The sequence below is a fragment of the Panicum virgatum genome, chromosome 5N (assembly GCF_016808335.1).
Source record: "Panicum virgatum strain AP13 chromosome 5N, P.virgatum_v5, whole genome shotgun sequence".
Classification (NCBI taxonomy): Eukaryota; Viridiplantae; Streptophyta; class Magnoliopsida; order Poales; family Poaceae; genus Panicum; species Panicum virgatum.
The window spans coordinates 5,254,543-5,268,998 of NC_053149.1; the positions used below are offsets into that span (position 1 = coordinate 5,254,543).

The window sequence follows — 14,456 nt, forward strand, 5'->3', positions numbered from 1 at the left end:
CACCAGCCACGCACTCACGACGATGGTAGACAAGGTTAGGATCCGTTTTGAAGCCACATGTGGATTTCCTCAAATTCATTGGTGCCGTACGAAGCGTGAGCACGGTTTACCTTGTTTTGGGCGGAGATTGAAAATGGGCAACATGTGGTATGAATTCCGCATTCGTGTCCTCGTTCACACCACTTTATAGTATATTCTTTGTGCTTGCAGCATTCTTGAAAGAAAGACATGCAAAAAATGTAGATACACCAGATGGGCAACATGTTAGTTTCAGAGGCACTACACCCTGTACTGTGCCTTTCATTCACCTCTCCATTGTTTTCATATGATAGCGGCTCCTAGCCCCAAAGACCCAAACAGTCACATTCTATGGAGTGACTCAACCATGAGACAACATTAGCCACTATGCGGGCAACATGCCAAGATTGTACCAACAGATAGCTGACCTAACATTCTGGCCCATTCTTCACCGGGCAACATGTTAACCGGGAGGTCTAAAAAAGGAGAGGGGGGGGGGGGGGGGGGGGGGGGTTGAAGAAAAATGAAAAACTATGTACAGGAGGTGCGACGAGGGGGAAAAGATAGGAAGAGATGCCATCTACTGAGTCGGTGGACTGGAGCAAAACAAGCTCCCTTCATCAGCGAAAGATCCAGCGAGTTCAAGTTGCATGTATGCGCCAAGAGCTCGCGGCAAAAAGGAGAAACGAAAAACATGTCAGCGTTCCTCATCCCTTGAATCCCTTCTACTATCCCGGGAGGTGTCCCTGTTGGAGGATTTAATCGCATCGGCGATCATGAGTGCCACCGTGGCCTTATGGAGGGCAAGATCAGCCTTGTGCATTAGGCAATGAGCCTTTTCCCTCTTGAGTTTCGCCACAGCAGCTGCATGCTGCGCTGTGCTCGCAGCATCACGCAGTTTGAGCTCCTCGATATCAACGCGGGATGAACCGGGGTAGAGGTGCTTCGAGTTCTGCCATTCATGAATGACATTGTTCCAGTGGTCAGGTGCGCCTCGCTTTACTTTCTGATGGCGGAAGGAAGGTGATGGTTGGTGATCATCAGAAAATGCAAAGCTTGCAGTCCTTTTAACACTATTGGTCCTGAAAAATCTTGGTGTAGAGCTTCTTTCTGAGGCATCAAATGCCCGAGGAGATTCTGTTCTTGTAGAGAACCTGGGAGAATACCCTGTTGGGGAATAAAGAGAACCACTGTCATATGATTCACCTATCCTCCCATCCCCAAAGTATTCATTGTATTTCCTGCCTGATACTGGACAAGAGGAATACACATCAGCAAACAGGAAAAGGCAAAACAATCATTAGATTGGTAGCTATCAAAGAAGAGTACCTTGTCGGTAAAAGCTGTCATGCTCTCTTGAAAAGCTATGGTAGCCTGTGGACATAAGCTTCTTATGAGAACGCTGCTTCGGTCCCTTGTGTGGCACATGGAGTCCGCGAGGCCTCAAACAGAATGCAAACAATGCAGGTTTGGGAGGTAATTTCTTTTCTTGGTACCCATTTGATGAACCCTGCATTCTGTATACTGTTGATTCCCATTCATGTAGCTGCTGCTCATAGATCTTATACATAGCAGACTGAAAAATGAAAATGATGTAAAAGTTAGAATAAGTGTGTACCCATTTCTCAGCCAGTATTTGGACCATAGCAATCTGTTTGGTAAGAAAGATATGTCATAACCATAGTTCAGGAAAAACAAACAGTTGTGTTTACCAGGAAGCACGACACCGTGCATGTCACCTTGATTTTTTTTTAAAATCAATATGCTCTATTGCCATTATTTACAACCATTCAAAAAGAAAAATTTCATATCTAGTTATGCAACAAATATAATAATATCCCAAGAGGATCTAGCTCTACAGACTATAAGTGGTCAGAACAACTCAGGAAAACAATGGATTTGCAACCAAATGTAATCTACTCACAGTATGGTGTTCACTTGATTGGCGTATCAAAGCTGAGAACAAAGAAAGTAAAATTTTGCTTGCAAAATAATGTCAAGGACGCTTCAGTACTAGGCATACATGAAACATAATAATCGAGCTAGATAACAAATATCCAATGTTCATCTGCTTTCTGTCTAAATACATAAATATGTCCACAAGTATATGCCAGTTTACGGCAGCTATATATGCAATGTTCATCTAGCTTGGGACCATGAAGAAGCTCAGACCCCTTACTAAACATTGCATGAAACATGACAGACAGAACTAGACAACAATTATCAAATGTCACCAGCTTTCTGTATTACATAAACCAGAGAATCACTAAAACAATAACAATAACAATCTCAAGGCAACAGGCCCAAAAGGAAATGCTAAATACATGCTCACCTGAAAATGTCGAATAAGTGGCATTCCCTTTTTCTGCCTCTTATCTTGCCAATATGCATGTATCACTTCAATAATGTCCAGTGGTACATTATCAATATTCAGTTCTTTCATCTGATCAATGCTGAGCTCATTGCAATTATGGCTATACGCAAACTTCTCTAATTTGTCCATAACCCTCTCAAACAAATCTTCTGCCAATTCATGTGCAGTGATGTCATCTCCTACTAAGAATTTCCTCCAATTTGATATCCACTCTTCATCATCACTGTCCATGTCATATACCACACGGGATTCATCAAGAGCAATTTCAACATCTGTTCCAACGTGGCCAATATAATCTTCAGATCGCACAAAGGATACAACATCATTATCATCATGGACTTCAACCAAACGGACACCAGGGATTGGAATGTTCCTCACAGACCCTGCTCTGATGTTATGGCTATAACATTCATCATGCATTTGCTTGAAAATCAACCACTGGCTTCTGTCAGGAAATTCTAGGCACCATTCAGCCCCACCTTTCCACATCATAGCATGTGTATAGCGGTTTGTGGCTCCAGGCTGCAAAACTTGGCAGACCTTGTGAGCATACTTCATTCCTTCTGCAAGCTTCACACATATCCGCCGTTCCCTCTGACCATCAGAGTCCATTGTGATCTGGGTATCATACTCCCTCCAACCTCTATCACCAACTGTAACCAGAACATTTGCAACGCAAGTCAATGACTCCGGACTGCTATGCCCACTTCTAGAACTATCAGGAAGTTTCTTTGCATCATTTATCTTAGCACTGCTATGAGATTGTATCTTGCGAAAATGTCCTTTGTGTTTTATGCCAGATTCCTCACTTCTAGGAGAAATTGAGTATGAAACCTGACTTCGTGGCTTCTTAGAACCACCAGCAAAGCTCGTCAACATGAGGTCTTCTGGCAGTAATTTTGAACCATCTCCAAAAGCACGTGATATAGATGTAAACCGATTCCGATGGTAGGTTGTCCTGGGGGCAGTTGGTGTAGCACGACCAATTGGATGTTCATTCAATTCCTGGACCAAGTTAGATACTGGTTGATTGTCTTTTTCATCTATGTTAAGAGGTTTGTCATTTGGCGCATCAATCACCTTATCTTGAGGAATATTGATGGAAAGATGCCTCTCAGAAGACTCATTAAGGTTGTAGGAACATGGTTTGTCAGCACCAACATAAGGCCCATTTTGATCTCGAAACTTGCTGCACATTATGTTTGCATCACCAGTATTGCCACCATTACATTCTGGGATTACATTGCATTCAGCAGTCTTGAATTCCCTACTAGCTGAGCTAGTTTGGTCCGTACAACTAGCAGAAGCTTGGTCTGTACAACTGGCAGAAGCTTGGTCTGTACAACTAGCAGAAGCCATATCCAATGGACTATCAGGTGACGAACCAAGATTAAGCAAACAAACTCTAGGAGGCGCATGACGAACAGTACCAGATGCATGGTCTGTTACCAGCTGCTGCTGATTCTCATCCAAAGCAAATGAAATGGATTGTTGAGAACCATTAATCGAACTGATTTCAGATATTGATTTTAAGTGGTGGCAAAGAAGTAGTGAAGGTGCAGTTGTCAGGTCCAGCATGTTGTGAGCAAATTTACACTGGTCATCAAGACAATAAACGACAGGATCAATATCTGAATAATTTGATTCTGAAAGAAAGTCAGCCTCCTGAACATCAAAACCCTGTTTAACAGAAAACATGGAACAATGGTAAGTTGATTTCCTACAAATATAGAACTTTAGCACAATGTTTTATAGCAATGCATTAGATCATGCTAACAACTATGTGTTGGACATGAATGACAAATAATGGATTGCTCAAAGGAGTAGATCGCTAAACAAACAGCAGTTAAAATGTGTATTTCTGCTGAAAACAGAAATTCAAAATTCATATATAAATCACAGGAGGCATAAGCACAAGCAGAACATAAGGTGTTGAAGGATTACTGAGGCACAAATAACTTGACAAGAAATAATAAGTTGGAGGCATGATAAAGACAGAAGGGTAATATAGAGAGACCATACATACAACAAAAACAAAATAACGTCAATACTAAATAACTAATCATTGACATGAGAAGGAAACAAAGAACACACGTTTCAAATACATTAAGCAATTCCAGTGCCCAGGAGTTGTAATGTAAATTTCATAGGCAAGTATATACTCCCTCCGTCCCTTTATAAGTGTCGCTCGGGAAGCATGATTCCCTCACAAACACGCTTCCCGAGCGAAACTTATAAAGGGACAGAGGGAGTAGATTCTATTGAAATGTAACATAACAGATTTGGCAAAGCAACATTATTGCAGAATTTAAACAATGCTAGCTGCCTAACTATTCTAGTAAAAGGAGTAAAAAACAAGTATATAGCATAAGTATATACGCAGTAAGAGAAAGATGACTATCCATCACTTGGCCAGATAGCAGTTCAACTTCCTCAGATAACCAAAAACTGATGACGGACAACCTCAAACAAATTCTAGGAGTACACCCAAAAAGATGAAGCCATCTTAATGCTATTCTAAAAAACCATTACAACATGTTTTGCTTCATACAACCAGAACTAAGCCTCAACAGCCCCATAAGGGGGTCCTGCTGCATACCGTGTGATATTAATGCTTCTATTTGTTAATGAGGGCAGTGCTCACAATATGAAAAGCATGCAAGGTTGTTTACATCCTTTAGGGAAAGCAATTAAGATAGTCAGTGCAAATATCACTTTAAACTGCATCCGAAAAGCTGGAATGGTACCTTAGAGAAGAGATTAATTGAAGAAAGGCCTTTCTGAACGGCACCATTTGTGCAATCTTTAGAGAACTCCCTCTTTGAACAGTGGCACTGCAGCTTTCCTTGCAGGCGTTTCCATTTTGATTTATCTACCCCAACGAAGCTGAATAGCATAAACACTACTTGGCTTCTACCATGCACACCAGATATCTGAAATCTGATTGAGGTGCTTGGCATTGTCAATGCCTTGGTAGTTCTCTGCCTAGAATACCGCTTGATGCTTCCAACAAGTAAACAAAAAAGAGATACTGCTGATCTCAAGCATGTCTCAAGAAGAATGTGCTTGAAGCCTAAAACATTATCGACAAGAAGTATGTCTAGATGAACAACAGGCCATAAGGCAACCAATGTACCATGCTGAAGGAGGAAGAGGGCATTGGAAACCCAAACAAAACAGGCTTCACGAATCAACTTATAAACAGGTTTCAGTGGGAGGCTCAATAGCAGTATGACATATGTCACCGAAGCACCAGTTTCAGTACCAGATTGCATACAAGGAAGCGTGCTAATAACTGTGGCAGGACTTGCACTTCTTCGGGAATTAGATTTCTGTTCTGACATGGTGAGAAAACCATTCTTTTTTCTGCAAAATCGCTTCCTAGAATAAACAAAGCGAAACCTCCTGTCCTCGGGTGCGATCCTATCCTTGAGAACTTCTGCACCACCATTTGCAGTTGAACTACCTGGTATAGGATCATTAGGCCACAGCCCATCCTGCTTGGCAACAGACCTTTGGCACTGCTTTTGGTCAAATAAAATTGGAACATCAGAATGAGGGTGATCTAGCTTGCTGATGTTATTAAGTGTAGAAGATTTTGCTTGGTTTGATCGAGCCAACCATGAGCTGATAGGACCTGACTCAGAACTCTCTGTATTGCTTCCATCCATGTCTTCTCGGTCATCCTGTTCATACCTCGGTTTAAACACTGACCTAGAATTGTTGCATTTAGATCTATTGCGAGCTTCAGCGGGCAAAAACAGGAGCTTAATCCTCTCATTTTGAAGATTGATCCATTCTTCGTCCTTATCATCATACCTGACATGATGCAACTTTTTAACTGGATCATATTCCTTGACCAGGCCAAAGTACCAAGTCTCATCAAGAGGCCAAAACACCCTGATCCTCTCTTTTACAATGCAAAATGGATCCACATCACGAGGGCTGACTTCATAAAAGTGCCTCCGTGGACGACGCTTCCTGAATGGAACTTTATCATCACGCTTCCTCAGCAACCTAGCTGGACCAGGTACATCCTTGTTCTTTTTGTATGAATTCTTGAAATGATTTGAATGCTGAGGAAAAGGTCTCTTTGATGACCTATCAGGTGATTTCATTCTCTTCCTTGGCGATCCTGCACATCTGTTATCTGATAGAGAACAGAGCATCCTAGCAGCATTTTCTTCCAAATTAACACCATCATCGTCTTTTACACGGCCACAGCTACCCTTGTCAACATGAACAGCTTGAGGGGGTTCACCTGAAAGAAGGGACTGTTTTTCAACTGAGAATTCAGTTTCGGAACAGAACTTTGCACCAGTATCATGATTGCAAGTACCATTCTCAGTTCTCAAGCAACTCACAGGGTCATCACCACCAACTCTGTTTCCCTTGAGCTCAATCGATTCCGCTCTCCTGTTCCTACTCTGGAGTTGGGTAGATCCAGGAACTCCATTGGCTTGCGGAATATTATGACCACCAGTCCAACTCTCTGTACTGACATTTTGGGGCAGCTTCCTCAACCTCAAGACACCACGAGGCTGCCTGATCACTGTAACTCCAGCAGAAGTAACTGAATGCTCAGAGTGGTCATTCTTATTTCTCGACAATGAGGGTTGGCGACAGTCATCCAAACTATCTATACTCCATGTGGAATCATCTGAACTGGAGCTCGGAATCCCTGGCTCATTGAGTTCCATTTGATCAGAATCCAAGTTGTTCTGCTTCCTCTTACTCCCCGCAGATGAACTGCTTGAAGGAGCCTCCTTTCCACCCCCATTAGGCAAGCCAGGAACTTGCCTCGCTCCAACAGATTCCCTCTCAGACAAAGTCTCCTCACCATCTAAACCCAACACTGACTCAGTAGCATCTGTTGCAGTGGGCTTATCACCGCCACTGGATTCCATCCACGAGCCCACGGATCAAAAGAAAAGTTTTTCGCAGAATTTCTCCTCCCATCATACGTAAAGTCCCGCTCCCAGATCAGGGGCGGACTTGGCCTGGGGCATGGGGGTTCAGTTGAATCCAAAGCAAGTTCACCGAAAAAGTTTCAATCATATCCTTTCATCTGCAATCCTACACCATCAATTCATCCACAATCACCTCATTAACCCGTTTTGCCATCATAACATTAAAAGAAATCGCAGATCTGTGGACAGAAAAATGGTTTACCTTAGAGGCCTATGTCAGCGTCAGACGTCGTTGGCGGACCAGCGACGGCAACTTGCCTCCGGGTCCCGGCGGCGTCTGCTGGGGCGGCGGAGGGTTGTCGAGCGGCGGAGTGCTTTAGTGTTTCGCAGACGGATCGAGAGAAAGGGGAGCGGGAGAGGCGGCGGGCTGCGAGAAGATCCAGCCACGGATCGGCGCCAAATTGAGCTGCCGAATCGAATCCGGGGACGGGGAAGCGCCGATCTGTGTCAAAAGCCCCTTGCCTGGGCCGATCCAACGCGGCGAATTAGGATTTCGTCGGCGCCACGGGAGCCTAGGGTTTGCTCTTCTCGAGCTTTTTTTCCTCCTTGTCTCGGGGTTTGTTTTTTTTTGTTTTTGCCGATTGAAAGCGGGGAATGGTGGGGTACAGCTAACTGGCGAGTGAGCGAAGGTGAGGCGTGCGGGAGTTGCGGGAACACGTGCCGTCCGATCTCGGTTGGACGGAGATGATGAGGGGTTGCCGCTTCCGGGGTTTGGGCGGGCTTCGAGGCGCGAGTCCCTGTCAGTGAGCCAAGCAAACTTTCCAAAGGAGATTTGTAATTAGCCAGGTTTATTTATTTGTTCTTTTCCTGCAAATTTTCTTCTATGAGAAGGGAACCCCTCCTTTTTCTGTATATTTTTTTCCCATGAAGAAAGCAATGACGTGGAATTGCAGTACCTCTTAAGGAATTAAATTGCATGTGTTTGGTGGACTTTCTTCTCTCTATTAATTTAGAAAGATAAACCAACCATTTTTATTTTTTATCAGGATTTATGAATTTTGAGGCAATTAGTTGAAATGGTGCATGTGCACTTGAAGCTTCCTTTATGGCACATAAGACTAGAATATATATCGCGGCTCTTAGTAGGTAACGGATATTTATGTCGCTCTAGATATGACATCATAGTACGATGGTATGCATTTATACATACACACTTCCTGTATTTCAGGTGATTGAACATTTTTTTCTGTCGTGTAGCTCGAATGCAATTAATGGTTAGGATTTACTAAGAAGATGTATGGTCGTTGGATTTTGTAGGAGGCAGATAGGTTTGCCCGCAAACATAGAGGTGCAAATCTGATTTCAATTTGAAAAAATAGTACAAAACTTTGAACCGAAGAGGATTGGAGGTGCATATAAAAATCACCAATTAACACTCCTACGCAAACATTTTCTTTTAGCTTCCATGTTATAGCCTACGCAAACATTTTCTTTTAGCTTGCATGTTATAGTGCTTGCCAAAGCATGACTTGTCCCTACTCTCCACTGCTCACAACATGCAGAGCAATTGCTACAACCTACGACATCTAGTCTTTTTTTTTTGAAAAACCTACGACATCTAGTCTAGTATGATATATTGACATCAATCCACTTCCCAGTTCCCACTGCTCTCTCTCTCTCTCAGCCAATAGGTGACATGTGGCTATAACCGACATCTTTCTATCATCTATGTTTCTCTACTTATTTTTTAAAATGGTTTTAGTGATACAAGTTGATCTTTTTTTCTATTTTTACTGAGTTATAAGAATTACTTATACATTGTCAAAGTAGCCAAAGTTTTTGTCAAACTTTTTTTCTTGTTTTACAAGGAAATTTTAGTCAAAGTTTTTGTGAATCTTCTCTTCTGAAATTTTCATCAAAACATTGTCAGCAAAATTTTGGCAAGACATTTTTCTCAAAAATACTTTGCAAAAGCATTTTACCAAATCTTTCCCAAAAATTTGATCTCACAATTTTATTTGTACAACATTATACCTTTCTTGCACATTAGCGATGTTTCTTGCTTCGTAGTTGCATGCTGAGTTTTTCAAACTCAACATATCAACTTTCGATTAAAAAGGATGATATTTACCTTGTAAATGTGAGTACGTTGTAATTGGAATACTCCTTGTTGCCACATTGGCCAAGCTCAATGAATCTATGTGGGTCTCTGATTACGGAAGTAATTGAATATACATAGCAGTCTAAAAAATAAAATAATATAACAATTTTGAAACCCAATTTTTAAGTTTATATATTATTTTTATAAATATAATATTTTATAATTTAGTATCGCTTGCCCTATTCGTTTGAAATGGAATGTCGTTTTAACAAATCTAGATATATAGTTTTTGGTATATATCTAGATACATGTATCTAAATTTATCCAAATAACTTACAATTTGGAACAGAGTGAGTAATTTTTAATGAGCTTTTGTTATGGCCAGCCGTACTTCGCATCATTTTAAGTGGGTGCTCAATGGGAGAATGTGCTGGATAGAGTAAGAAGAACGTTTACTTAGCCTGAACTTGAACAGTGGACAACAATAGATCGCTAAGGGTATACAATGGGATAGCCAAACTAGTCAGTATTTTTGCTGATATGATGTAATTTAGCTTTCGTGCAAGTAACAAACTTAGCGCGAGCTCAGTGGGCCAAGGTGCAAGCAGATGTGATGGAGAATAAGAAAAAGAATTAAAGTATGAGTAAGAACTAGCATCATCATATAACAATAAATAAGTATGTTGTAGACAAATAAAAGATCACTATTGTAGAACTTGCTTGTTGTATTTTGACTTGTAGCGAAACAATTAGATCAAATATTGGACTTGCTCTAATCATACTGCGATCAACTATAAAGTCAAAGAATTGATTGATGTTGGTGGCCATTGTCGCGAGCCATCCACCTAGGAGACGTCATTGTTGGGAACTTGGCGTTATTGCGTTTGCCAGAAACTCGCCAACAGAATGTGGCTCGGGGCCATATGGCCTCAGAACTCTTGCTTGATATAATGATGTGAGTACATTGGCAGAGGGAAGGACACTAGTGGGTTTCAGAAGAGATGGATTTGTGCCGGCAGCTGCCGTGGCAATTGCAATGGAATCAACAGACAAGGATGATAGCAAGGGATGGGACAACTAGAGAAAGGGAGATGCAGGAGAGAGGTAAGATACAGAACTACACCAAATTCATTTCTATATGTTAAAGACCCACGCTTTCTCGGCCTCCCATTCGTCCACGACAGCGAAAATGATTTGACCCGCACGATGCGCATCCCACGGCTCTCCTCCTTCCCGCCGCCGCCTCAACCCCGCCTCCACCTCCTCCTTCCCACCGCCGTCCCATTTTCCCCTCTCCTCCTCCCCACAGCCGTCCCATCCACCCTCCTCCTCCTCCCCGCCGCCGACCCACCCCTCCTCCTCCTCGCCATCCCCGTCCCCGGCTTCTCCTCCTCCTTCCCACCGCCTCCTCCCCGCCGCCGCCAAGGGTAACCGAGCTCGGCGCCGGCGCTGCTCGCGCCGCGCGGGCCCTCGTCCTCCTTTTCCTCTCCTCCTCGGCGCTCCCGAGCAGTGTGGCGCTCGTGCGGCCTCCTCTCTCCACCGGCTTTCTCCTCCTTCCCGCCGCTGCCCCATCCCCGTGCCGCCGCCCCACCGCGCCAGACGGTGGCGGGCAACGACGGCACCACGGGCTGCGGTGTGGTGCCAAGCGCGTGCCCCGGCGGTGTCCGGCACCGGCCGCTGCGCCGTGCGAAAGGGCCCCGCTGGTGGCCGCCAGCGTTGCTGCGGCGCTGCCTGCTCCCGTAGTTTTCACGCCTGATGCTGTGCTCCACGAAACCCTAGCGACGGCCGCCGGCGTCACGACTACTCGATGTCCCGCTCCCCCCGCACGGCCTCCTGTGCATCATCCGCGCGGCTCCATTTTCCCTCGATCCGTCCGCTCACTGGTTTGCTCTGCCTCTCCCTCTCACGCTAGGACTCACCCCCCCCCCCCCCCCCGATTTGAGATTTGATGCACACATATACAGATTCGGTTGGTCTATAGTTCAATATTGTGAATCTGCAGTTCGATTTTATGGGTCTGTAATCCGCTTTTGTTGATTTTGGTTCAATTTGGTCGCCGAAGGTGCTCAACTTGGTGATGAACATGAGCTTATTCCAGAGCCGCAGTGGACAAAGGGCACTTGCACGATGTGGCTTCAGTGGAGAGAGAGCTTTCCATGCTCTTCTTTATGCTTCAGTTTTGATGCACTCCAACTGCTTGACGTATTGCCTAAACAAAAGGTTGGGTACATATGTTCTTGTTTCAGCTGTTTTTAAAACTTTTTGCTAACTAATACCAGTAACCACATTCCCTTTATTTGCATAGTTCTCTTGATTTCAGATGTCTTTGTGCTTGACAGCTTGAGGCACAAAAGTAGCAATGCAAGGTGGATAGAGGGAATGCAGATAAATCAGTAGTGTGTAAAGTGATTGCTGCACTCACCCTTTTTATTATAATATAAACCTTCTTTCTGCTATAGCTGATGCTGATATAAATGCTCCTAGCTTGCATATTTTTGCTGGTAGTTTTTACCATGTGCTTGTGATGATGTAATTTAGGGAGCTGATTCTGAAAGCTCTGATTCTTAACACTTATATGGTTAAGACATATTGCTTTCTGCATAACAGCATCTATCTTCTTTCTAATCTATTTTTTGACTGAATATTTACTGTTCCTATACAGTTTGTACGATACTCCTAGAATGAATATTTCAATTTTAGGGTGTAATGGCTACATGCAGAGTCCATGGCCCTCCTGACCTTTTCTGGGAAATGAAGCTGCTAAGCCAAAGTATTTCCTTGCTTCACTCAAAACATTGATGGAACTGCCTAATGAGATATATCAGTTATAGCATTGTTGTACTCACCCTTTCTATTATAATATAAATCCTGCCAGCAAGATTGTATTTAGTTCCTGCTCATTGTTTTCTTTCTTTCTTTTTTTGCCCACCACTTCATTCATTCTTATTTACTTCAGTTAGCATAATCTGTACCTCCCTGATGCACTACGATACAAGTAGTGTTTTCGGATGTGTATAGTGTACCAAAACAATAGCCGATTGCAAAATGACAATTATGAAACTACTATTGTAGTGTTCAGGTTTTGCAGCATCGCACCCTTAGGCTAGGAGAAGAACCCATTTTTAGGAAAAAAAAATATTTCCCTGATTCTATTACCAATTCATCTCTAACTGTGTGCCACTTATACGACGACTTATGCTTCTATGATTTACTTTCTGGTTTAATTGATTCTGATGTTTTAATATAAAATAGTATAGAAAATACATATTCCATTTCTTTACCTGAGAACAATTATTGCTTTCATCTGACAATTTATTTGATGGATCTATTGCTTCTTGCAATTTTTATTATACTACCTCCACAACTGTATGAGTTATGTACTCTAAATTTTGTACATCTATATGCAAATTTTATATTAATTTAAACCTTGAATGATTGATTTGGTTTTTGCAGGTTGCGTGGCTTATCTTGAAGAATTTAGTCCACTAAACTACATATACAAGGTACGTTGCCAATCGACACAATCCTTACATACCTCTGCTGCTCTTACGATCTTTATAGTCCAGTGTTTTAAAGTCAATGGGCATCAGAATGGACTCTTTCAAGGTAAGTTTAGGCTCTGCTAATTTAAGTGCTCTTCGATAAAGATTCTTTACAGCTCTCAAGCTTTTCATGGCACCTCTGCAATAGTGATATCAAATGTTCTGAAAAATGTGTTTACCTATAAGAGTAAATTCACCGGTCTTGACTCATGTGCTACAAAGTTTCAGCTGTTTCTCTTAACCTTCAGAGAATAGTAAGTAGGTTCATCGATTGATTAGATATGTAAATTTCTCACATGTACGGACAACGATCACAACCTGTTTGGTCAATTGACCAAGAAAGCTGCCATTTATTTCAAAATAGAGCAAAGGCTGCGTCATCTTCACAATATAATACTTATTCTTTAAAAACTTATGTTCACTCGGTTATTCTGATTTCCAAAGTGAAATAAGTGCGGCACCTCATATTTCCACTCCAGTGTGTGCAGGTCAGCTGGTACATGTGTTCAGACACAAGCATGGATTATCTCCAATAAAGAGGTCAATCCTCTCTGTATGAAATTATTGTACAACAAAATATCCTTGAATTATTAATATGGTTTCCTTATTGTTATTACAATCACCAAAGTAAATTGGGTTTGATATATATGTCATTTTTTTCCTATACAAATGCAGAGGTTGCCATTTGAAAAGGATCTACACGGTGGTGCAAGAAGTAATCCTGTCGAGTCCAGCAATGAGAAGGTGAAAGTGTCAACCTGTGTAAAATTAATATTGTTTTGTATTTACAAAATGTTGTGTTAAACCTATATATCCTAGCCAATAAATTGCAAATTATTTAAAATGTGCCTACACCGACCTCTTTTGATCTGTCCACAGCTGCTGACATGCTACTCTGATCTAGCTACATAAAAAAAGGGCATTTGAAAAAAAAACAGTTAACTATTATCTACATTGCTCTTTTCATATAGCTCAAATAAATAATTCGTTGATTTCATCCTGATCCAGTGACCATGTCACATTTTATTGCTGGAATGTAGCTTAACATTCTATCAATCTTGCAAAGTATATGTCATCGATGTGTTTGTGTTCGGATTTTAGAATATCAGGGCAACTGCTGATTTCCAAGATGAATCTGTTACTTATGATTCTGCCGTTGTACTACTTTACTCGAGAATTATGAACAACAATTTTTCCCCATGATGGCTGGTGCATGCACTCCAACTGGTTCGTCAACAGAACGTCATGTGCATGCTTTAGGTAAACTTTGATGGGTCAACTGAAGTAGAGCCAACATGCTGAAGCAATGGATATGTTATTTTGAGATGCATCCCATATACATGCATTTAAATTGTTTTATCTCTTTCTAAAATAGGAAATTTTTTATTATCCTATTGTGTGATTGCAGTGTATCTTATGTCTGTTAATTCTTTGTTGTGCAAGTAAGGGAGGAAAAGAGATAAGCTGATGTGCATCTCACCCTTTCTAAAAACATAGATACTACCTTGAGT

The 14,456-nt window shown here is 42.0% G+C and overlaps 1 protein-coding gene and 1 long non-coding RNA gene across 3 annotated transcripts; one reads left to right on the plus strand and one right to left on the minus strand.

The window, feature by feature from the left end:
- Positions 1-580: 580 nt before the first annotated feature.
- Positions 581-8,006, minus strand: LOC120674175. Of its 2 annotated transcripts, none has more exons than XM_039955314.1 (5): positions 7,565-8,006; positions 5,140-7,468; positions 2,351-4,072; positions 1,348-1,594; positions 581-1,269 (listed from the first exon to the last, which is right to left on the minus strand). In XM_039955314.1, the coding sequence occupies exons 2-5, from the start codon at positions 7,297-7,299 to the stop codon at positions 716-718; spliced, it is 4,683 nt and encodes a 1,560-aa protein (XP_039811248.1). In that variant the 5' UTR covers positions 7,300-7,468; positions 7,565-8,006; the 3' UTR covers positions 581-715. The 2 variants fall into 2 exon arrangements, with proteins under 2 accessions (XP_039811248.1, XP_039811249.1); XM_039955315.1 differs by having other exon boundaries at positions 614-1,263.
- Positions 8,007-11,853: 3,847 nt separating this feature from the next.
- Positions 11,854-14,454, plus strand: LOC120674409. Its single transcript, XR_005675104.1, has 4 exons — positions 11,854-12,173; positions 12,857-12,906; positions 13,425-13,485; positions 13,621-14,454. It is a non-coding gene; the product is annotated as an uncharacterized LOC120674409 (long non-coding RNA).
- Positions 14,455-14,456: the final 2 nt, after the last annotated feature.